This window comes from Crassostrea angulata, chromosome 1, assembly GCF_025612915.1.
Source record: "Crassostrea angulata isolate pt1a10 chromosome 1, ASM2561291v2, whole genome shotgun sequence".
Taxonomy (NCBI): domain Eukaryota; kingdom Metazoa; phylum Mollusca; class Bivalvia; order Ostreida; family Ostreidae; genus Magallana; species Magallana angulata.
Window position 1 is genome coordinate 23,113,744 of NC_069111.1, and position 25,400 is coordinate 23,139,143.

At 31.5% G+C, this 25,400-nt stretch overlaps 1 protein-coding gene across 1 annotated transcript; it reads left to right on the forward strand.

The window, feature by feature from the left end:
* The first annotated feature begins 4,981 nt into the window (after window positions 1–4,981).
* Window positions 4,982–13,384, forward strand: LOC128156788 (pro-neuropeptide Y-like). Its single transcript, XM_052819089.1, has 4 exons — window positions 4,982–5,099; window positions 11,308–11,488; window positions 11,724–11,779; window positions 13,013–13,384. The coding sequence occupies exons 1-4, from the start codon at window positions 5,093–5,095 to the stop codon at window positions 13,066–13,068; spliced, it is 300 nt and encodes a 99-aa protein (XP_052675049.1). The 5' UTR covers window positions 4,982–5,092; the 3' UTR covers window positions 13,069–13,384.
* The last annotated feature ends 12,016 nt before the right edge of the window (window positions 13,385–25,400 follow it).

A 25,400-nucleotide genomic window follows, 5' to 3' on the forward strand; every position in this document is an offset into this window, starting at 1 on the left:
ATTGTATTTGATTTAACAGCATTATTCTGTTTAAAAGCTCCTTTAGCTTGGCTTCACACTGAATGGCATGAGTAAATATATTAAAGTGGTCACAGTTAAGGAGGTCAAATCATTTACGTACGAGAGAGAGAGAGAGAGTTACATGTATCGCTATCATAATAAAATTGATGTAAATATGGGACTGGTACATCACGCCTGAGTTGACAGTGTTGGTCTGGATTCTCCCTCACAGAAATGTATGTATACTACACAGTACTGGTCTGAGAGTCATCAACTACTGGTATATATAGAAACAATCTGGATTTGACATTTTCCACTTGAAATGACAGTAAACCGATACTTGTCTTGTAGCGACGGCTCTCGATTTTACTTGTACAAAAATAAGGATAATATACGGAGTACTTGTGCGAATTTCCGTTTGAATTATAATTATTAGTTTCACAAGAATCTTTCCTAGTAAATTTGAGTAGGGTGATTTTCTGCATTTGTTGAACCATTTTAAAATAATTTTCACTGAATTAAAAAAAAATCATAATTGTGCATACATAAGTATATCAATAAACTTTAAAATTGATTAAACGAATTTTTATTTTTAAAAAAATGGCCAGAAAACTGAAACACAATGTGAGTGCAATTTAATCATTGCTGTGTAGTGTCATTGCCGTCTACACTGTTCGAGCCATGACATTTTGTACGGATGCTGCTGTGTATCGTCAGAACACACCAGTGGGCCTTGGGTAGCCGCATTAGTACACTGATGCCGGTGGGTGCTGTTTCATCAGCAGTTCGTCGGTATGAACTTCATTTCCGTCATTTACAGTTCAAAACATAGCAATGACGTCAATGATTCGATCCATCTTGTTGCTTTACGACGTAACCAAGATACATGTATTAATATATTGACGATTCTAAACTTCATCAATTAATGTGAAATTGAATTGTACAATTTTGTTTTCAATCAGCGTTTGCTTCTTTAAAATAAAACCTTTCTTTTCGTTGTAACCAAGATACATGTATTAATATATTGACAATTCTAAACTTCATCAATTAATGTGAAATTGAAATGTACAATTTTGTTTTCAATCAGCTTTTGCTTCTTTTAAAAAAAAAACTTTCTTTTCGTTTCAAACATAAAACCGCTCAAAAAATGGCTAAAAAATTTTCTATGGAACATAAGATATAATACCGCACACCTGTCAATGCTCACTTTATAAACATATCTAAATGCAGGGGAAAAGCCCATTTAAACATTTTCTACAATGACCGCAACAGTTAAAGACTGTATGCAACAACGAAGAAAGCAATTTACACCATTCCGTCGATTAATATGTTACACAGATGGAAAAGCCAGACGAGTACTTTTTACATAAATGTATCGCGGTGGTAATGTTACACAAACTTTTCTTCCGTTACGGGTAATATTTCTGAAATCAATGTGATTCTGAAGAGAGTACATAGAGGATAACTTGAAGCTGTTAGAACACAAGTAATGACCATGTTGCAAGCATGAAAAGTGCTATTAAAAGTTATCGATAATGAAAAAGGCATCCACTTGTCATTTCCATATCCATATTTTCCGTTTTATGATATGGTATAAAGCAGGCGATTGAAATTAGTCCTTTTTCAAACCAAAACATTAATGCTCTATATATCGATGATATATTTTATTGAATGACGATATTTGACCGTTTTATTACCGTTTAACAAATAATAAATTTTAGTTTGTAGACAAGGGAATCATCCATATGAAGTATCTGACCTTTTCATTATCAATAAACTCGAGCTTTGGAATAATGCGTGACTTCTACAAACGAAGGTAATTGATTTACGATGCCCATCCAGGAGTTAATCAAATGTCTTAAATGTAACATTCCAAACATTTCAGAAGCAAAACTTAAAGATGTTTATAATGTTGATATACGTTATGAACGAAGTGCATGTACCTTTGTAACCTACATTGGACTTTTGCGTTCTTTCTATCAGACAGACCTAGGTGGAGAAAATGAGTTCGACCTGATAAAGGCCATAACACCGAAATCAATTATGGACAATAACATCCATTGGAGTCAACATTATAAGCAGCGTAGGTAATTGGACTTATCCTGGTCACTACGGGAGACGCCAGACTAATGGACAATACGTCCACCGCTACTATTCCAATATTGCGTTGTTTTTGCATTACTGAGGTCTATAAAGTTCTGGAAAATCAAAAACAACTCAACAAATCCGTATGCCCAGATATTCAAATTTGCAATAAGTATAAAATAGACAGTTTTCTTTATATACATTTAGAGAAAATAAATCATATATCATGGAGGTTTTATTATTTTAACACAGGATACAATCTTTACGTTTTCTTTTCAATTTCAGCGTTGGTCAAGTTGAAGTGGATCGAATTTTCACACTACCTTACATAAAAACAAAAACAAAACACCAGGACAACCGGTACAAGTAAAATAACTGAGAAATTTACCATAAAAACTGAGCTTTGAGCTACGGGGAAAAATTTTCCTAGTGTATGATTGACGGGTTTTTTTCATACAAAAATTAATTAATTAGTTATCATTGATTTCGGTTTGTCAATGTTCTTTGTTAGAATAAGACAACCAGGAAACATACAATCTCTGGTGTAATTAATGTTGTTTTTTATTGGTATTTGATCCATAAATGCTCTTCATTGAACTGTGGAAAATATTTGAAATATTACAAAAAGTATCAACAATTCATATGGTTATCACATGTATTTACAATTTATTTTATTGATCTTATATTGAAAAACCCTAAAGTTTCAATTATTCAATTAACAGTGCAAAACCATTAAATTGCCCGAACATAGACAGGATACATTTTAATAAATAATCTATACCAAAGCAATCATCGTATAAATAAGTTCAAATCCGGCCTAGTCTATTCTTTAATCTATATGATTTACGGAAAGTAGTAGCAAATTAATTACAATTTGAATTACCATTTCCTTCGAATTCCCCGCATTTAATTTGATAAAATAAACAAAAAATGTCAAAGAACAACTTCGGGTTTACCCTAAATTAAAAAGTACATTGCTTGATATTCTTAATTCCACAAAGATTAAATGAACCCAAATCTAAAGAATTTGACTTTGATGACAAATGATTTAAAAAACAACAGAAATTGTTCACTTTGTAAAGCACTTAGGACAATATGTATTCCTCCTGCTCACCTACAGTGAAAGGGAGTTCGGTAGAACGTGGAAGCGAAACCATCACCTGTCCAGTTAAGGTCTACGTTATAATTCCGAATTCGATTGAAATGCATGCGTATGTGCTATGACCACAATCGAGTCGTCTATGTTAATTTTAGACCAAAAATGAATATGTTAAACGTTAGGAACTGTTTATTTATTCTTAAAATGAATAGAAGATAGACAAATCAGTTTGAAAAAGTTTTTTTTCCTTGTATATTGAACCTATGTAAACAAAAACAGGACACAAGCCTTGTCTAGAGAGCCCTGTACCTTGCTTATAACTTGACGACTGACTTTAAAAATTAATTTAATCATTGGAAATGCATTCCTACAGCATTGTAAATAATAAAAACAGAAAAATATTTGACCAAAATCGTCACCCTTTAACAAATCATGATACATGCGCTTTATGCTTGTGTTTGCCATTTTTTTTTATTGCGAATTGTTAAAAAAAAAGCTATAGCTGCGAATGCGTGGCGGAGGTTGTTTTCCTTTTTACTTATTTTTCTAATGTTTGGATAGTGTATAATACAACTTGAATTTTGAATTAGTTTTATGCTCTGAAATAACATTTGATTTTGCAGCAACTTAATATCAGTTTAGTCGGGGGTCGGGGTGGTGTTATTGCTAAATCAAGCTGTCTATAATATAATTAGTTGGGCATATAAACTTGGAAATATATAAAATACATATTCGATTATAAATATCCAACTTAAAAGGTATTTTTATGAAGTATATCACAATCCTAGTAAAGTAACCCGATTTACCAATTCATTTGCGTCTGTACAAACAATAGATTTCTTCGAATGCTTTCATTTGTGACTATTTAGCAGGTACGAACTTAGAAGTCCGTGCAGTCAGAAAAGGTGTAGTAATATTGTAAAAGCAACAGGATATGTATATATGCAAACTATATTAAGGGCCCAAGTAATAATGTAGGAAGAGCAGAAAAAACTTCCTCTGAATGATAGACGGGGGGGGGGGGGGGGGTAGAATTTTCCCACCGGAATGGGGAAGCTAGACTATGACAAAAAGGGAAAAGAGCATTATCGTGGTTTTAGATTTTAGTCAAGAGATAGTTTTGTGAAAACAAGTACTTGAAATGTATTATATACAACAATGTCGATTTCTAACTAATTCTCATTATAGAAAAACCAAAGACCTAAAATTTAGCACACTGCAATAACGTGAAATATTTTTGTTCACCTGTTAAAAAACACTAAAAAACACTCAAATTGCTTAATACACTTTTCAACTGTTTTATCTCTTTTTCTGGTTAGATACAAAAGTAGGGGGAAAACACGAAGATATTTCCTATGAAACAAATGATAAGAAACACAATATAACAATTTTGTTCCTTTTTCTGTTTTTTTTTTTTGTTCCATTAGCAAAACGTCTCATCAGGAAATGCAAACTAGTTGGACGGTCGTCCGTCAGCAACATTACATTCCAGGCAAACAGTTGTAAATTGCAGGGACTGGTAACAGGGGGTTTGAATCGCCATTTAGGCTTCAAGCTGGCTGTTCTTGACAAGTCGCATCGACGTTTTTGCAAATCACTTAACACAGAGAAAGACGTCGCAGTGGGGCGTCTACGTTTACGGCAAATACTCTCAAATTTAGATGTACGTCAAATTCTCTGTGTAATTGGTATATGGGATTGGGTGAAGGCAAAAATATCACAAATGGTTTTCATGAATATTAACAGCATTTAATTAACGAACACCCATGCAGATGAAAATACAAAGCGTAGAGAACGGCGGGAAATCTTGGATAATTATGATGACGTCATGATTTTCTAAGGTTTATAATTACGACCCGTCTTTTCGTTGTTCACTAAGAACTTTACATTTCCCGAAAAACGGAACATATGAACGGTAAGGCTGTTTCTTCTTCTGTAGCAAACAGTGCCATTTGTCGAGACATTCTTTTATTTCAGTTGTTTGCCTTCAATTAACATTTCCAAAAAGCATATTTTATAAATAACCGCTATTTAAAAAAAAAACACGTATTGGCATGATATTACCTCCTGAAAAAATTAAATAGTAAAGATCAAAGTTTAAGTTTTATCACATGTTTTGCAAATGAGGTAGAAAATAATTATGTTGTAAGTAATTGTTCTTTCACTCTGATCTGTTCATTTCTTTTTTTTAATAAGATATAGATATATTCAGTTAAACATTTATAATAAAAATTGGCGCCAAATTTAAACATGTTTTTATGTTTCTAAGGACAAATCACTAAAGATTAATTAAACATATTACTAATATTGTGAAAATTGTTTAATTTATACAAATGCACAAAATACTACTGTGTATCATTATTTAAATTGGGTTTTTAAAGATGATGCCATTAAATATTCTTTGTCTTTAATCATGCCATAAGCTACTGGTTTGTTGATCCACTGAAGACTAAACAAGAATTTCTTATTCAATTAGTCTGACATTCCGCTGCTGTATCTTCAGATTTTTTTGGTTATTTTTATTATCTTTTTATTGATGATTGTCAGGAAGATGTACTTCCGGCTTATTTTCAACAAAAGGAACATTTTTCGCCAAGAGAAACCAACTGTAATCAAGCGTAATGTTTGCTAATTACTATTTAACGACACCTCCATTGTTTTGAAGAATTTTATCTTAATGTACTTTGTGCTGCTTTAACCATTTTTAATGAAAATACCCAAGGAAGGTTTGTTTGTTGAGTTTATTGAGGTTATTTTTTTTCTATTTTAGTAGGTAGGAAAGGATTCATTATTCTAAATTGCAAATTAACTACAGCATCAATCAAAAGATTTTTATGAAATTTTACTCAAATTCAAGATTTTGAATAATATGTAATAAAAGTTGTTCAACCAACAACATCCGTCAGAGATAAAAATGCATTTTGACTGCAGTTTAATTGGTTCAAACGAAATGAATTTAATCATTTGCTCTTGCGTTATTGTCGATTTCCTTATACTCATGCAATCAAAATTTGTACCCAATGGCTTCATGAAAGGGAAATATTTATTTTGTCGGTAATATTTAGTTAATAACTACATACAGATTGTCGCTTCAAAAATAAATGTTTAACTGGCGTATTCCGTGATTTAGTTCATGATGAATTTGAACGCAAAAACAAGATACTCCACTATTGTTTAATTAATCATTTTTAATTGGTTTTCTATTTTTGTTACATGACAACAATTCATCAATTGTTTTAAACGAACACCTGTTTGAGTAATTTGAAGATTATTTTTGTTGAAATGGTTCTTTAAAAGCCTCAGAAGTATAATTTGTCAAATAAATATCTTTGATAATGTAAAAAAAGATTGTTTTCTAAGCTATTGTTTGCACGAGATTACTTTTTTATTTCTTTATTTTATATTTTTTAAATTCAGATCTAACGATGAGTATAATATGGGACATTCCTATCTTTATAAATCACCCCCTTCTCTAATTTCATCTCAGGGGAAAACAACTTTCGAACTTTAAACCAAAAACATATTTAGTTATTCACCGACTCATTTTCAAGTTCGAGTATTATAGATTACATTAATAATTCTTTTTATCGTTCCTGATAAAATAACTAAATCCGCAGTGCGTGCGTACAAAGAATTTAGAATGTTCATTTGTTAATTATTTAATAAATGAAACACATTTTCGTGTTCAAAAAATCAAAAATCTAAATTTTATTGTCCCTAAATGGCACTGATAATATCAAACACGAATAATAAAGACCGATGCTTTACGGTTTCAATGGAAATAGTATATACATTAGCGAAACCTTACTAATAATACAAGTTTATTTCACGTAAAAAATTCTTATCACGAGATTATTACGAGATGATTTTCTCATAAATTAGAAAAATATCTTTTTGGAAAAACAAATTTCGAAAATGCAAAACCTGAGACCGGATGTCATTATTATTATTAACATTCTTGTAAGTTACAAAAATTATTTGTTGTATTCGAGATAAGATGCCGTAAAATGTAGTTATAATAGAGTTTTTAATACATTGTTTCTTCATTTGCTTACATTTTTAATAATTCAATCTCAAATATTGATTCATAATACAAAAGTATTAATAGCTTATGCTTTTCTGCTAGATCAAACCAAACATATATTTCTGAATAATTAAGTTTTATTTTGATTTTTTGCAACACATTAAAAACATATTAATAAATTGTACGTAGTTGACAAATCAGGCATCAATAATTATGGTACCAAAAGGTACAAACACCCCATCGCTTAAAATGAATGATTTAAATTGAAGATTTCATTGTGATACCGTAACGGTTTCCGTATTTAATTATATTACGTAAGTAAGTAAGTAAGTAAATGATTTATTATAGTGACATGTGTTTTATGAACAAATAAAGATACATGTATATGATATAATACCTTAATTAATAAACACCCGGCCCATCGGACCTATATGTCACTTTATAAACATGAATATACAAATAATAAGATTATGCATTGTTATATTTATACAGGATAGATTGTCTGCACATAAAAGCTGAATATACAAATTTTGCCATTTGTCTAGGAAAGTTAGATAAGAGAAAACCAGTGCAGTCTGAGTCTGACATGTTTAATGATCGATTATTAAAGCCAATACTAGTAAAGAATTCGGTTCTAAGTTTTGAATAAGATGTACAATGTAATAAAAAATGAAATTCGTCTCCTATTGCTTCTACAGAACATATAATACATAGCCTATCGTTTACTTCCTCCCCCCTAAATCGCCCTGTTTCTATTCTGATAGGAAGAACACCACACCTAAATTGTGCTAATATAGATCTATGAGGTTTGGGTATGTCCATTGTAACGTATTTTTCTATATTAAAATCACTTTTGAAAGACCTGCAAGTTCTTAGTTTTGAAACACTTTGTAGTTCATTTTGCCAGTCATTCACGAATTTCTGTTGAAGTTTAATCTCGGCTAAGTTCAAGTTACACACCTCCCGATTTAAAAAACATGTTGACATATCGATAGATTGTAATAAAAGTTTAACATGATGTGACCAGTTTTGGTTATTTGATTTTTCTAAGTCCCATATAAAAACTAATTTTGTAAGTCTGTCGTCACTCATAGTAACAAGATGGTTCCACAATCGTAGCATGTTAAGTTGATGGCGATAGAATGAAGGAAACCACGATTATATGGGTAGCTCAGTGACGCATTGTATATACTACGTGTAACAAAACGCCAATTTGCACAGATTTTACTTTTGATTCCAATAAACATCTTTTAAGTTGAATGATTCTTTAATAAAATAAGGTAAAAATATATTTATTGATTCAATTCACTTAAAAACACACAGCAATATCTCAAAGTATCTACGATGGCTGTTTGATATGTAATGTGTATTTTAGTACATCGTGATAACGCATTGCACGATTTCGTGGATGATGACACTTTTAAATAGCTCTATTCAATACATTTCAAACGGTACAAACACGAGCTTTCAGCCACACACAGACAGCCAGTCGTTGACCACTGTTGTAAAAATGGTTGGGGAGCGGGTTGAGAATATTGAAGAAATTAGCAAACTCGGTTATTTTGGTAATGCATTGTAGCAACCTCTTTTGATACAGTATCCACAAATGATATAAAGTTGCAATAGTGGTCAGACTTCTGACCGTTTATGATATAATTTTAATCATTAACGAACTACATAACCATCCACTAATGATACAATTTTTGAAATTATATCATTAAGGATCTAAATTCACGTCCCTTAATGATATAAGTAAAAAACCCCAAAATAAGTACATCATTGAACTTAAACGATATAATTTTTATTGCATTAGAGGGTGAACGTCAACCGTTAATGATACAATTATGTATACTGCATATTACTATTTTAAAGTTTTCATTTTACACGTACATTGTACCTCTTCATATATGGAATTGTATCATTAATGGTTGAAATCCGTCCATTAGGCAACACCATCCACTAGGACTAATGCAATACATGCATAAAGATATATCATTATTGATGAATGATGTGGGTTTTTTTTTTAAAAATTCTTATTTTTTAAAAAAAATCTATCTTATACTTTTCTTAACTAACAGAGCGAGAAGTCGACAGAGTGGCACGCATAAAAGCATTACTTGTCCAGTGGATAGTCTAGGCAAATCCATCCACTTAGCCTAATGCAATATAATGATTCATTATTATTGCTCAACAATGTACTTATTTTTATTTGTCTACTTATTTGATAATCCATCTAATGCACTGTTCTCAGCCAACAGAAATATAGACAAAGGGGCTAAATTAATGGTTAAAGTCCACCAACAGATGCAATAGAAACTATATCATTAAACTATTTACGTTCTACATGTTTTACGTTTTTATTTCATATCATAAGTTGATAGAATTTTGACCATATGTTATATGATTTTGAAAGTCATTCCTTATTCCTTAAGAATATGCCTATTATTTCTATTCCTTAAGTAGGCTTGATCCTATGCTTATAAAAAAAAATTGTTCACCTCTGGTCCAAATATTCTTGACTATTTATTAAGTTCTATCATATATTCATATTCTACAATTCCAAATTAACATTTTCTATTAACCTTGTTCTAGCATCTGAATATCTAGACTTGAAAGAAGTCACAGTTCCTATTAGCCAAAGATTAAATCTATTCAAATTAAAAGAACCGGGAAAGTAAAGTCGAATATAAATAATCTGTTTGACACCCTGTTAATCAACAAAGAAATAAACACATGCAAAATGCAAAATCTAAAAAGGTACTATATTGTACTTAATTTTATCATTAACGGTTGAAGCTCGTCCTTTAATGCAATAAAAACAATATCATCAAAGGTCAACGATGTACTTATTTTGGGTAGTTCGTTAATGATAAAATTATAACATTAACGCTCAGAAGTCTGACCACTAATGCAACTTTACATCATTGGTGGACATGGACATTGTATCATTGTTGCTACAATGCATATTTTTTTTTTTACAAAATTGGGGGGGGGGGGGGAAGGGGGGATTTTGGGTTTTATAAGGTAGCTTTTAATAAAGTGGAGGAAGGTGGAGAAAGAAATTTCTGACTTGCTCAGAGTCCGTCAAAGATGCAGCAAAGTCTGACCAAACTGTTACTGCAACAGACAAGACAAATATCTCAAAAGTCAGGGAAATAATTGAAAGTGATGGCAGATACACGATTCGTCATACCTAAGCTGTTGACATATCGCTATTGGGGATGCATTTCATTTTGAAGGGTATTTTGAACGCAGGAAAGTATGGCATGCTCCACTACTTCATGAAAATGCTACATCACATATATCTGAGATTGTGAAGCAATTGTTGAAGTCAGATAAGATCACCTTCTTTCCATACCCACCGTACTCTCCATCTTTAGCCTCTGGTCGTCGTAACAAGTCCCGACAAACCCTTGGCTCAGCCATCAGTTAGGGCCTCAGAGGTCCATCTTAATCAGCATACCGTGACGCATTTCAGAAATGGATTCAGAGATTGAATTATATATTTCAAACCGTCATATTTGATTACATTTATTTGATCGAAATAAAAAAAACCAATTTGGGTGTAGGAACGACACTACAATATTTTAGCATTATCAAATGATTACAATTAATACCTGAATCTTAGAATTTCATTTTCCTCTGAAACTCTCGACCGTCGTTCATGATCACATATAGCCACTAACCAAATATTACATAATTTTTTGTGGCAGTCAAAATTGGCAATTAATATTATCTACAAAAAAGTTAAGATCATGGACATGATGCTAGTGTAAACTACGAAGCTAGTTCCATCTCCCTGTTTTAAAATCATTAATACTCAGCTTAAAGAAAAATATTTTTACTAGCTATCGATTTAATTGTCACTTTCTATTTCCAATCAAATCACATTCTTTGAGAGCAGACCAATTTCTCTAGAGCTCTTGTGTTTTCATAAAGAATCATTAATGGGTTCGATTTTAACATAAACATGAATACAAACTCCAAACTTGCTTAGAAATAACAGACTAATTTTAGTGCAATCTCGTGGACTCGTAAACTCTAGTTATCAATAACCAAGCAGTGTCAAAAAGTGATAGAATGTCGCCTCTCGCTTCAGGTATTATGCAAACGTCCTCCCTTTTGGCCGTGTTACTGGTGACCCTGCTTTCAGTATGGACTGTGTTGGGCAATGACTCTCTCCTACCCCCCAACAGACCCTCTCGCTTCAGCAGCCCGGGACAGCTCCGACAATACCTGAAAGCTCTCAATGATTACTATGCCATCGTTGGACGGCCGAGGTAACGATTTTCTCTCCTTTACTTTACTAATAATTTAGCAAGAACATTTTATTTTTGTTCAGTATTGTCATTTGAAATTAGTGTCTAAAGCTGGTTTGAAGAATTGTTGCAATATAATGAAAGTTAACACTATTTTAAGATGATGTATTTGTTTTAAAAGAGTAAAGTTAACATATTTTTGTATCTACGATTTTGAAATAAACAATTAACAAAATTTACTCCTGTTTACCAACAGATTTGGGAAAAGAGATAGCGAATTTTCTTCATACGACCAAGAACGTCGATCAGACGGTATGTTTACTTACCTTTTGTTTCAAAAGAGCCTTGTGGCAACGCATTTTGAAAGAATTACGCACTTTGAATTTTTTTTTTCAAAGTGTGTTAAATTATGACCAAGTTAACCCACTTTGAAATTTTTTTTCAAAGTGCGTCATGAAGGTATATGTACATCAACATTCTTTAGCATCGAGGAACTTCACGCACTTTAAAAAAATCACAAATTCTGAAATTCAATTTCTAATTTGTTTATAGTATGATGATTTTTTAACACTAGAAAATCTAATTTACCGTCTTTTAGAACGGGGTGGGAGTTAACCAAAGATACAGGCCATTTACCAGTACATCATTTTATTGATTACAGGAAGAAGGTCACTACCCCTCAGTTTTACTTTTAAAACCTATGATATTCAACAACTCGAAGAATACGTTTAAGATTGGGAAAAGATATAAGCTTTGTTGCAAATTAAGTACAGTATTATTGAAAAAAAAAAAAGAACTGGCGAAACAATCATTTCTCCCATGGTATGCTAAAGAATCTGTAAAAGTTTCAAAATAAGGCCCCTTTCAAATTCTAATCACTCAAATAAATCACTTTATTATAAATAAAAAATACATTGACAAACATTAAATTATTATGAACTTAAAAATAGGCATTGGGATGTGGGTTTTTTCTCGCACTGATCTTCTAAAAAATCATATTGTTTTTATAAACATAACTAACGAATCCTTTTTCACATTACGTGCATCAGCGTGCTATAATGGAGCTCTGTCATTCTTTGAGCAAATATAACAATATATAAATATTTTCCTTATTATCTTTGTATATACGTTGTCTTCATTATAATTTTCTATTATTGTACGACTGACTGGTTTTTATTATGTATTGTTACTTATAACATGGTCTCTCCGCAAGGGGAAATAAAGATTGATTGAATGAAAAAGTTAGCTGAGAATGCATTGGGATCTTTTTAAAATGTATTTATTTGTATTTGTATTTATTCGAGTATTTGAAAATATTTTCAAAGTGCGTTTTAACAGCGCCTAGTGTAAAGATTTCAAAAATTAGTAGCCAGAATCTATTGTTTATAAAGTAACCAAATACACAAATACCTTGTGCTTTTTAAGATGCCCTGAGCAGTTTTCAAAAACTATTTCATCTATTCATGAATAAATATTTTCTTTATATAGATAAAACTGGATCATTCTGTTTTTAAGATCTTAATTTTTCTGGTTTGATTTTTGCAGGAATTCTTTCGAGCAGTCGAGACAGAGCGGATTTTGCGGGACCACAATGGTGGTAGCGACTCATCTCATCATCATTTTTGTTCTCTCTGATTTGCATATTGGTGATGGTTATTGAAATAAAACACGAAAACCTTAAATCATAATCAATATTCATAAATGTAAATTTTACGATTAGACAGCTATTTACAAAGTGTTACTGTAAAAACATTATAGTTTCATGATTTAATGTAATATATTTTTGTTTTCGTCAAGGAAAAAATTGGTGTGTCAATTATGCACTTGTCTGTTTAATTCTTTATGAGGACTTAAACCTGTTCATTTTGTTCAATCAGGGTTGAGTTTGAACATTTAAATAAAATTTAATTATTATTATACTGGTATTTCTGTTTGATTTCAACGCTGTTCCCCCCATATTTTTTGGAATTTATGGGTTGCCAATGCCGATTAGAAAAACTACAATAGCAAAACTCTTTATTCTTTAACCATATGTAATGTACACCAACTCTAGTGTATTTGCGAAGTTTCAAGAAAATCGACCATCTGCTTCTTTTTAGGGGCAATCTCAAAATACAGGCACATTTACTACAGGAATATATAGGAAATTGTAATTTTCCGCAATTCGAAGCAGATTGAAAAAATATTACAATAGCTTTTTTCTCAAATTGTAATATGTGATTAGTAATATCATTTTCTATCTTATATGTAAAAAATACTAAATTTTACTGGTTTTAAGTGGGGTCCATCTCAAAATATTATAATGCACCAAATTTTGCTATACATTCGGAGTATTACAATGTACAAATGAAGATTGGTGTAATGGATTCATAAAAAAAGATAAGGAACGAGGATAGCATTATTCTGTGTATAAATTTAAACGGCGTATGACTTCTATTTTTCTTTTATGGTAATTCTTATAACGCACTCCTAAAAAGCTTCATTTTATCATAACGTCATAAAAGCACAATGACAACGCTCACCTACCGTACAACGGGAAAATCGTTTAAAAATTAAAATAGTCCTTAAAAAATCTAAATATTTTGTTAATTTTTTTTTTATTGTATAAATGATATCGGACAAATTTCATAAAAGGTATAAATACACAGCAATTCACTAGAATGCGCAAAAACATGCGCAATGAAAACTAAAGTCGGCCTCCTTAAACGGGCGGTGATAGAATAAATACAATTTAGGAAACATTATCTTTGGATCAGACCTAGTAATGATTAATCGATTGAATGCTTTGTCGAGATATTTCTAGCTAAAAAAAAAAACTTGGAAATTCACCCTTCATTGCATTTTTAGCACAATAGACAACTGAAGAAGTCAATGATGGACCTTTCTCGTGCGTACTTCTATCCTGCTTCTTCTGTTTATGGTCCTAAACGAAAGACCCGTAAATTATAGATATAATTGTTCCATTTATCTTCAACTAAAGATATATAGAATATTTCTAAATTCGAAAGGTATATCATTATTAACAAAAAAAAAAACGCCTTTAAATTGAATGAGATTTCTCTCCAAGAGATCATAGATTTCAAAAGAAAACACCACTGAGACAGAGGACATCCAACTAAGCATATCTAATAAATATTTCTCGGTACTTTTTTGCCTGTGTTTATCTCATACGTGTGGTGTATATTATGCTTTATCAAATACTTCCGGTCGAACTATTTTTGACACAGCCCCTCGCTTCAACGTTTTGTGACCTATTTTCGAAGATTTGCTAGTACTGGACACTTGGTGATTAGCACCCCCCCCCCCTTTTTTGCAAAGTTATACAAAACCGTAACCAAAGACCTTTTTTCTGTTTGTCAAGATTTATGATAAGTTTAACGCTTTGGTTGTGTTTATATACAAGAACTTTCCGAAATAATGTTTCTTAAGACTTTTATTCCACCACCAGTAAGCATCCTTATTCTGTATTATCAATAGGCTAAGTGTTTGGTTTATAAAACATCAACAACTGTTCCTCGTTCGAGATCGAGTCAATTCAAACTAACGATCATTCGCAACTTTGTGTATGTCAACAAACTTGATTATTCAAATCTTCTGATCAGTATTTCCATTTAATCTAAGAAAAATTATTAAGCGCTAAAAAGTTATTTCAAGGTTTATTTCAAAATTTATCTCCGAAATGACGTACTAAATTGTATTGCGCACGGTCACAATAACTGCATAACACAAGGTTGCATCATCGTTTTTCATCTTTAAAAAAATTAATTCGTGTCGTATAGGGGAATGTCTAAAAAGCTTTATAATATAAATCAAATTGTATGAGATAAATAGAACATCTATAATTGTGTGGTTTTATATTTGCTTATTCCAACTCGTTGAAATGGTTATATTCGCTCGGCAAGCCTCGCAAATATATACACAATTTCAACTCGTTGGATAAAGCAAATATAAAATCACACAACATAGATATCCTCTATATATTTCACAAGGAACTCAGAATATCTTTGTTGTTTAAACATGGGGAAAGAATTTCATCTGAAAATTATAGCATTAAAAACTTATATTGCAATGATTGGGTTTGACTTCACACTACTTAGTCTTGCTGAAACTGTCCTCATAACGTTTTGGAGCAATTTCATTTTAAACGGTGTGCAATTTGTTTAAATATCCATTCTTCTTTTTCAAAAATTTAAATTATAAGTCCTAATTCTGAATGAATTTGATATATTTTAGATTTATACAAATATAAACTGTGCAGGTGTAAAGAAGAATAATGACCCCCGTCATTTTTCGACGTAGAAAAATGACACCTCTTGCTGTAGAATATTTGTTTTTTTTTTTAAGAAAAAAAAAACCAGGGTTTTTTCTTAATGTTTAATATGAAGAGAAATGACTCTCGTAGACAAATTACCTCCGCTGTAAAACTAGAATAGAAATGGGTTATCCCGTATCTAAGATATCTGACTTTGAAATTACTTGAATTTTCTCTCTGCTATGCCGATTTTGAAATTATAAACACCAAACTTGTAAAAAAAATCGCTGTATATAGTTTTTCATATCCGTAGCAAACACACACAAACACGCTTACGTTGGCACAAATTGATTGTTAACAGTTATGTCTCTTCTCTCGTGGAAATATGGCGGAAAATAACGCTGTAGTAGCGTAGAATCGGGGGCCCGTTTCACAAAGATTTCATAAGATGTTTCCTTACTTAAGATATGCCTATTAATAAGTTATAACAAAGGAAGTTCATTAGATTTGTCATGGCTTTTAAGAGCAATGCCATTGCATCCATTACAAGTTAACAGGTATCAACACCCATCCATTTTTCGTAAATATAGAGTTTGGTAATTTTTTTAAATCTTTGATTGTAGGTTGATTTCTTATTCTAAAATAAACTGTTGTAGGCAGTTTGCCTAATTACGATTAAATATTACATTTAAAATAGTAGTCATTGATAAAAGGAGTTGTCCTTTACTTCACAAAATTAATTTATACATAGTTTTAATATTGACAAAATGATCGGAAAATGTAAACACAAAGTATATTGCTACAGAGTAAACCATAAAAAGTTATCATTGTTGAATATATTTTGAATACTGCTAAGTATATGTGTCTCAAATGAAGTTAAGTGGTTATCAAAATTAAAACAGAAGCACGCATATCTTTCTTAGAAAAAAGAAAACGTGGATGATTATTGAATTTTCGGGTCTAGAGATATCATCATTAATCAGAAGAGTTACCTTTCTTTGTATTGAAATTCATATATGAAACAACATTTTGTATTTTTCTTTTTTGGGAAAATGAACAAATTTTTTTTCTGCTTACACAAAAGTATTATTGTATATCAATGTTATTGCAAAGGAGCATAATCTATATCCTTGGTCCAGTTTCACAAAGATTATGTCTAAGACCTATGTCTAAGAAAACGCTGTACTTGTTGAAATTTTTGTTTCCAGCCATATTGTTTCCTATTTTTAATACAATAAGTTTCTATTTTTCATTTCGTCTTCACAGAGGTTTAAGTGTTCCATAAGATTATCACAAGACCAAATTTCGATAGTATTATGCAACAACAATGACATGATTGCCATACGTCTAATCTTATTATAGTCGGAAGAAGACATACCTTAAGACAAATCTTAAGACAGCTTTATAAAACTAGGCTCAGAGGATAATGAAGCAAGATATTTGATGATTCCAATTCTATTACGAATCTGTTAACTTACAATTGAGGTAATTTTTTGTACTAAAACCATATATGTAAACCAATATCAGGAAGCAGCAGTTAAAACAATTTGATTTAACACCGCACTAATTACAATATTCTTATTAGATTAACACCAAACCTTGTGATGTTTGCAATGTTCTTCTGTAAGGAGTTTCTATGTTAAAAGTGTTAACTTTATTTGTTCGAACTTTAGCCACTGCTTTGAATATGTCAAACTAACAAACCATATCGTAAAGAAGAATGCTGCTGTCAGTCGAAATAATCCATTACTAAATCGTAACTTCCGAGATACCTAGTCGAACGTTTGCGTGAACAAGTCGGACTCAGAGCTTTTGGACCAAGTTCTGATATATATTGGTTGGATGGATATTTTAAAGGGTCCTTTGAAAATATCTTAACAAAAATGACGTTTGAAAACCATAGTTATTAAAAATCTCCCGTAAAAAGGAAAAAATGAATTTTTCTCAGGATCTTTGAATGTTAAAAATTCATTTCACACTGTACCGAGCCCAAACATTAAAAGTACGCTATATATCTAGAAAAGAGGTTTCTAAGCCTTTCTTTAATATTAATTTAAAATCATTACTGACCTTCTTTGTTTGTTTACCCAACTGTCTTATTATTTTTGTAAAAGTGAGTGAGAAAATGTGGGAATGGAAAACAAAACAATGTAAATATTTTTAAAAAAAAATTGATGAGGTTCTCCAACAAAACAAAGGAAAATTAAAATTCTCGTTATTCCGACTTTATATTAAAGAAAACAACGAACGAGTTTTTTCCTTGCATTGTATAATTGTGTATATCGTATTAAAACTCTCGTGGTACATATATAAATTCTTTTTCTATGTACGAGTTCGTTTATCCTTTGTGCATTATTTCAAATAGCAACAATGCACTTCCACAAAAACTTTGCTTTTGGAAGCAAATAGTGAAAACATTGACAATTTGGATTATAGAGAGCAATTCATGTAACGTAGGTTGTTATATTACCATCTGTTGCGTGAAATGAGCACGGGCAATATATTTATGCAAAAAAGTAATAGAACACATATTACCAATACGAGGAACTTAGGTAGGGCTAATGATTGATTTTTTTTCACTCATTCAGTTTACATTTATTGTAGTAAATAGTTATAACAGCTTGGCCAAAGGCATTACCTTTTTCAGTATTTTTTCTTTCTGTATTACATTGTTACAAACAAGATTTAGTGTGTAATTGGGCTTATTTCAGTGAGCTTCAATAAATACTTCTTGTCAAGAAATTATTTGTACCGTAGTCCAATTCCATCTGCACTGACGTCCATTAACTGTAAGAGCCAATAGAAGTGATTATGAAAATAATAGATCAGGCGGAATGTATCTCTTTTGGAAATAAATGCATATCATTTCATCTACATTCAAGTCAATACAAATAGCAGATTATTTACAAATTGCTCAATTTTTTCTTTTTAATTTAATACACGATGCAAATGTTAAACTTGAAGGACATCATTCTGATTTTATACAGGTTGATTTTTTCCTATTTTGATTTTCGAGCATTTAACGAGAAAAACATCTTGAGATATGATTCATCTTATTACAAAGTTTTGCTTCAATCCCTAAGGATCAAAAGCCAATCCCTTTTTCTGTCATTTGAATCATCAAGCAATTTAGGCAACGTAAGTTAAATGAGAGCAGGTCATACTAAAGACTATTCCAAGGTGAAATCTATTCAAAATGACTATACAGGACCATTTAATATATCAGCAGTATTTTATAGAAATGTCGTTAAGAACTTAAAAATAATTATTTCCATACTTTTTGGTTTTGGTGTATTTCATAACTGTCATTTCATGTTTATTTTAATTGATTCTGGTGTTTGTTTGTTTTTTTCTTTATTTTAGTCAAGAGTTGCTGACAAAAAATGGAAAATGAATGATTTACTAACAAAACACCTCAGCTTGAAATAGCACATTTTATAGATAATGTTCATTAACATATTTCCACATAAGATTTGTTAAGACTTATTTTACACAATGCAATAAAACTTTCATCAAAACGTTTACTCAAAAAGAACAGACAAGCTAATCATATATGAATGACTAGGAATAAGTGTAGTCGTTAAAAGACAAAATACCCTTATAAGCGGCTAATAAAAGAGTATATTGATAAATAAATAGTAAGTTTCTATCATACTCTCTTTGCTTTGAAATGATTGACAGAAAATAAAGAATTTGGAATATGTCATTTGTCATAAAACCTACGTAGACCATTTGAATTTTGACACAAAAATGTCTGGATAAATGACCTCAAATGTATCTTCTACAGTGTATATTTATTCAGGTTTGTATTCTCTCTGTAGTTTGTTTTGTATAAAAAAATGTTTTGTTTTTTTGTTCTGTTTTCTTTTTTTAAAAGTCAAATAGTTAATAATTTTAGTAAATATTTTTTCCTTTTTTTCAAGCATTTTCTTCTTCCTTTAAAGGGGCATGGTCACGATTTTGGTCAAAAATTATTTTTTCGATTTTAATGTTACAAATGCTTTAGTAAGGCATTTTATAATAGGCAGCCAAAATTTCAGTGTCATTTGTTGAGTTATAAGCAAGTTACAGAGCTTACAATTCCTCGTTATGTAAACAAAGCTTTTGTTTACATTTTGAACGTTGAAGTGAAAATTCCAGTTTTAGACGTAAAACGAATGTGTTAATCGTTATGAACTGTTTATTTATGCTTAAAATGAATCAGAATATAGACAAATCATCTTGAAAAAGATTTTTAATGGTATATTGAACCTATATAAACAAAAACAGGGCACGAGCCTTGTTTACATGACGAAGAATTGTGAGCCCTGTATCTTGCTTAAAGCTGCTTGGTCCGATTTTTTTGTAATTACAGTATCAACATTTTTTTCATACAAATCATTTATCTTAGAAAGTTATGGACTTTCTCCTATTTACACCAGCAGAATCAGTCTCCTCTTAAAGTTAGAAATATTCAAAGTAAATAAAAATAATTTCTCTTTGGGCAAACGAAAAAACAAACCAAAATGCATCACGGGAATGTTTAGAAAAGGAAACCCCTTGGTTTCGTCCCCCGAATAATTAGGGTTATTCAACCCTCATGTTATGCATCGATTGTAAAGAAAGCAGACTTTGGAAATATTAGCGAACAAAACGTACACATGTTTATTTGTAATTTGTCTGATCATTTCGACCTTTATTTAAAGCGATATCAAATTCGTAATACAACCATACCCGTCTCGTCGTCAGGGGTGAAATTTACCATGAGGCGAAATAACGCGGTACGTTTTAATGTCGCTTGTTTTGTTAGCAAATTTTGTACGTATTTTTCTTCATTGAAATTTGGCATAATTGACGGGTAAAACTACTGCATTGTCTATTATTATACATATACTAAGCATAGCCATCGTTTAAAAGCGTGCATAAAATTTGATATAAAATCGGACCAAGCAGCTTTAAAACTCATCGACAGGCACCCAAATTTCATTTGATCATTAGAAATACATTCCTAAAGCATTGTAAATAATAAAAACAGACAAATAAAATTTGATCAAAATCGTGACCATGTCCCTTTAAAAACCCACCAGAAGAAAGGTAACGCATGCTTATCGTTGCTCCATATAAACGGTCCTCTCTCTTTATATAAACATGTTTTTAACTAATTATTAATTTAATTATTAATTTAACACAAACATATAGCGTTTGAAAACAAGCATGTTGTACTTCTAAATTCTCAATACTAAGTCGTTTTGAAAAAAATAAGTGGAAACTGTGACGCATTTCAATCTTGCAAACGACACATTTCAAAGTCAAACATACATCATAACAATTTGAAAGAAGGAGATAATAAGTCAAAAGATGACATTATGAATCTCAGAATTTGTACAGAATAAAAAGTTATGAAGGCGTATATGTGTATCATAATTAGAATCTCGTTATCGTGACTTAATCATGCCATCGTATCCATAGTAAAATGACTTAAAATGACATGGTCACGATTTTGGTTTAAAAAAAATTCCGATTTTAAAGCTTACAATGCTTTAGTAAGGCATTTTCAGTAGACAGCCAGAATTTTACTGTCATTCGTTGAGTTATAAGCGAGTTACAAAGCTTACAATTGTTTGCAATGTAAAGAAAGCTTTTGTTTACATCTTTAAGGTTGAAGTAAAAATTCCAGTTTTAGACCTAAATTAAATGTGTTAAACGTTAGGAAATGTTTATGTATGCTTATAATGGATAAAAAAAATTACACAAATCAGTTTTAAAAAGATTTTTACTGGTATATTGAACCTACACAATGAATGTAAACAAAAACATGGCATGAGCTTTGTTTACATGACAAAGAATTGCAGGCAATGTATCGTGCTTATAACTCTACGACTTACTCTCAAATTCTCTTTGTTTATTAGAAAAACATTCCTTAAGAATTATAAATAATAAAACAGAAAAACAAAGTTTGGCCAAATCGTGACCATGCCCCTTTAATATCTCGTTTAAACACGTTCTAAACTCACACTATACATAGGTTGCCTTGTATGCTTTAAAATTGAGGATCTAAAGCCAAATGGATGTTGATAAGACATTATGAACAGCTCCCGTTCTAAACATGCAATCATGTACAACATAACACTTTCATATAAAAACTGCATGCACACAAAGAAATGCGTACTTGCTTACTTGGTATGGAAAGATATCTACATGTATTAATAATATTTAATAACAGACCAGACAATCTTTGTTAACCAATTTTTTAGATATGTAAATGCTTATGGTGTTTTAATTGTCAACAGAGAAAAAAATCTCTTGATTAATTGACTACAAATTATACATAATAATAGGATGATATTATGCAGAATAAATACACAGCGTAGAATCTTGTGAATTTGATCTAAGAATCAACCTAAAAAATATTTATCATTAACAAATTTGAAAAAAAGAGATAGTTTATCCTATCAGTGCTTTCCAAAGATCAAAGAAAAAAGGCCGAGAATAATCAGATACTTGATGTAGATGAAGAACTCTTGAATCTCTGATGTGAGTTATTGAATAAAAAAAACCAATGTGGCGTTGGAAAGCCATATCCAAATACACACCCTCCCATTTCATCTAAAATTAGAAGGTAATGAAACGAAATGTTTGCATTATTCATGTGTGAGAAAATTTGCATTTTCGGGTTTTAGAGTTGATCAAATAATATTATAGGAATCCGCATTCTTATGTTGCTTGGTTAATGTGTCATTACCCAAAGTGTCAGTTTCATATATATCCATTGATAAGCATTGTTTAAGGATTTTTAGGACATGAGTCACGCAAGTGACATATTGCAATTGGTCGTCTTGCGTTGTGCATTAAAATTTTACATTTTTGACTTCTTCTTTTAAACTACAAAGCTAAATGTTACCATTTTTGGGGTGAGTCATCTCTATGGTAAGAGAAATCTAAATTGTGAAATTTACGGCTCTACCCTCGCAAGGGCACCACAGGCGGGACCAGATATGCAAAAAAAAAACAATTTTTCAAAAATCTTCTTCTCTACTCCCACACATGTGAGGAAAAAACTGAATGCTGAGTTAAAATGTTCATGAAGTCAGCTTCAACATTTGTGAAATTTATGGTCCCTTGGTCAAGGGTTCAGGCTCTAGGATGAGGCCAATTTGGCCCTATAGTAAGAATGTATTAAGTCTTACAAAATCTTCTTCTCTACTCCCATATATATTTGTTAAAAACTAAATGCATGATTACGATGTCCTAAATTTTGAAATTTATGACCCCTTTGACAGGGGTTTAGGCCCTAGGGTGGGGACATTATACACATGTAGTGAAAATGTAATTAACCTTAGAAAACCTCCTTCTTTACTCTTACATATGAATGATTACGATGTCCACAAACTCCTCCACCTAAATTGTGAAATTCATGGCCCCTGGGTCAGGGGTTCAGACCGTAAAGGGGGGGGGGGGGCAATATTAGACTTAATGCATAATGTTTAGAAATCATCTTCTCTACTCTTACACATCTGTTTAAAAAATGACTTCATAATTTTGTAGACCAGGAAGCCCTCTACCAATTTCATTGCCCCCAAGGTAGGGTTCTCAATTAAGGGCAGTGCAAAATGGTCATATAGTGTAATTTAAAAAAGAGGCCAATATTGGCATTGACGGTCACCTGAGTAGCCTATAACCCATACATAAGCTTCTCGAGGAGTCTCATATATGCAATTAATTAATTAGGTTTTATTCTGGAGTATAAATTTTAAATTTTTAATGACGACCACCTCCCTGCCTGAAATCTTTCAAAAAGAACTATGAAACCTATAATTTTGGCGAAAAACTTAAAGATCTGGTCTACAACATTTTGAATTCAGTTTCCTTTCAGGTGTGTGGGAGTGAAGAAGATAATTTTATAACATTATATGCATTAACACCTATACATCCATTTTGGCCTTGCCCTATAGAGTCAAAACCCATACTCCAGGGGACATGAAAATTAAAAATTCAGTAGAGGATTTCCTGGTAAACATAATTATTAGTCCGTTTTAATACAGATGTGTGAGAATAGAGAAGAAATGTTTTGAACTTTATATGCATTAACACTATATTGCCATATTGCCGCCCCCCCCCCACATCATGTCCTGATCCCCTTACCCAGGGACCATGAATTTCACAATTTAGGAAGAGGAGTTAGTGGACATCTTAACCATGTATTCAGTTTTTTGCCCACATGTGTGGAAGTAAAGAAGATTTTTCAAGATTTAAAATATTTTTACAATATTGCCATATTGGCCCCACCCTAGAGCCTGAACCCCTAACAGAGGGATCAAGAATTTCACAATTTTGGTAGAGGGCTTCATGGACATTATAACCAAGCATTTAGTTTTTAACAAATATATATGGGAGTAGAGAAGAAGATTTTCTAAGATTTAATACATTTTTATTGTATGGCCATATTGGCCCCCACCCTGGAGCCTGAACCCCTAACCCAGGGGTCATGAACTTCACAATTTTGATAAAAGGCTTTATGAACATCATAACTATGCAACCAGATTTTTCCTCACTTGTGCGTGAGTAGAGAAGAAGATTTTTGAAAAGGACTATATATGATATGGGCCTAAAATGGTCCCCTTAAATGAACATTATCATTTTAGTGTAAATATTTGTTCACTTTATACAAATATATATGTGATGTTTTTACATTATGTTCATTTTGATTCAAGTGCCCACAATTTAGAAATATGATATCATAAAGACAACCTTTTCCCGCCATTTTTGCAATTTTAGCATAAAACGGCTTGTTTTCAAGCAGTTTTTCTTTCAGAAAACATAGAGCGCATGCTTGAACAAACAAAATATTTTAATCAGAGATGTAACTACCCAAGACTAATAAATGACAAAAACATTTTCCTTGTTCAAGCATGCGCTCTATATTTCCCATGCGTTAAAAGATGGAAAAAATGTCAATTTTTGACTGATTTTGGTTGAATTATAGAAATAGCGTCACTTCTGACGTCATATACTGCAAGTGAGTGCAAATAAATCTAACAAATAGGCGAAAAATACATTTCATATCAACGGTAACTCTTCTAAAAATTAACATAACATTTTATAGTTCCCGAAACACTTTAAAAAATGGCAAATTATGGGGGCCAAATTCAACTCATATCATATATAGTTCTTTGGCTTTTTTTTTTGCATATTTGGCCCCACATGTTGCCCCCCGGGGGTGGCAGAGCCATGAATTTCTATGAATTTATATTTCTCTTACCATAGAAATGCCTCACACTAAAAATGGTAACAATGAGCCTTGTAGTTTGTAAGAAGAAGTTAAAAATGTAAATTGTAAACACACGACGCCTGACGACGGACGAAAACCGATAGCAATAGGTCACCTGAGATTGCTCAGATGACCTAAAAATTGTCTTCTTTAATTACTTCCACTGATTCTGAATAGGTTAGGGATTCTTAATCCAGGGTGTGGCAAAAATGGTAATTTAGTGTTAATGTATATAAAATATTTAAAACACGTCTACTGACAAAGAATAAAAACTGACTGGATGTTTAGAAAAGAACATTAAGCTGTCATCTTTAAAAATATTTCATTTCATATACATGTAAGGCAAGGGTTATGACTGGGATGGGGGATATAGTTGTCTTATTATTTAATTCTGCTCCGGAATTTCAATATAAGAAATGAGTTAATTCACATAA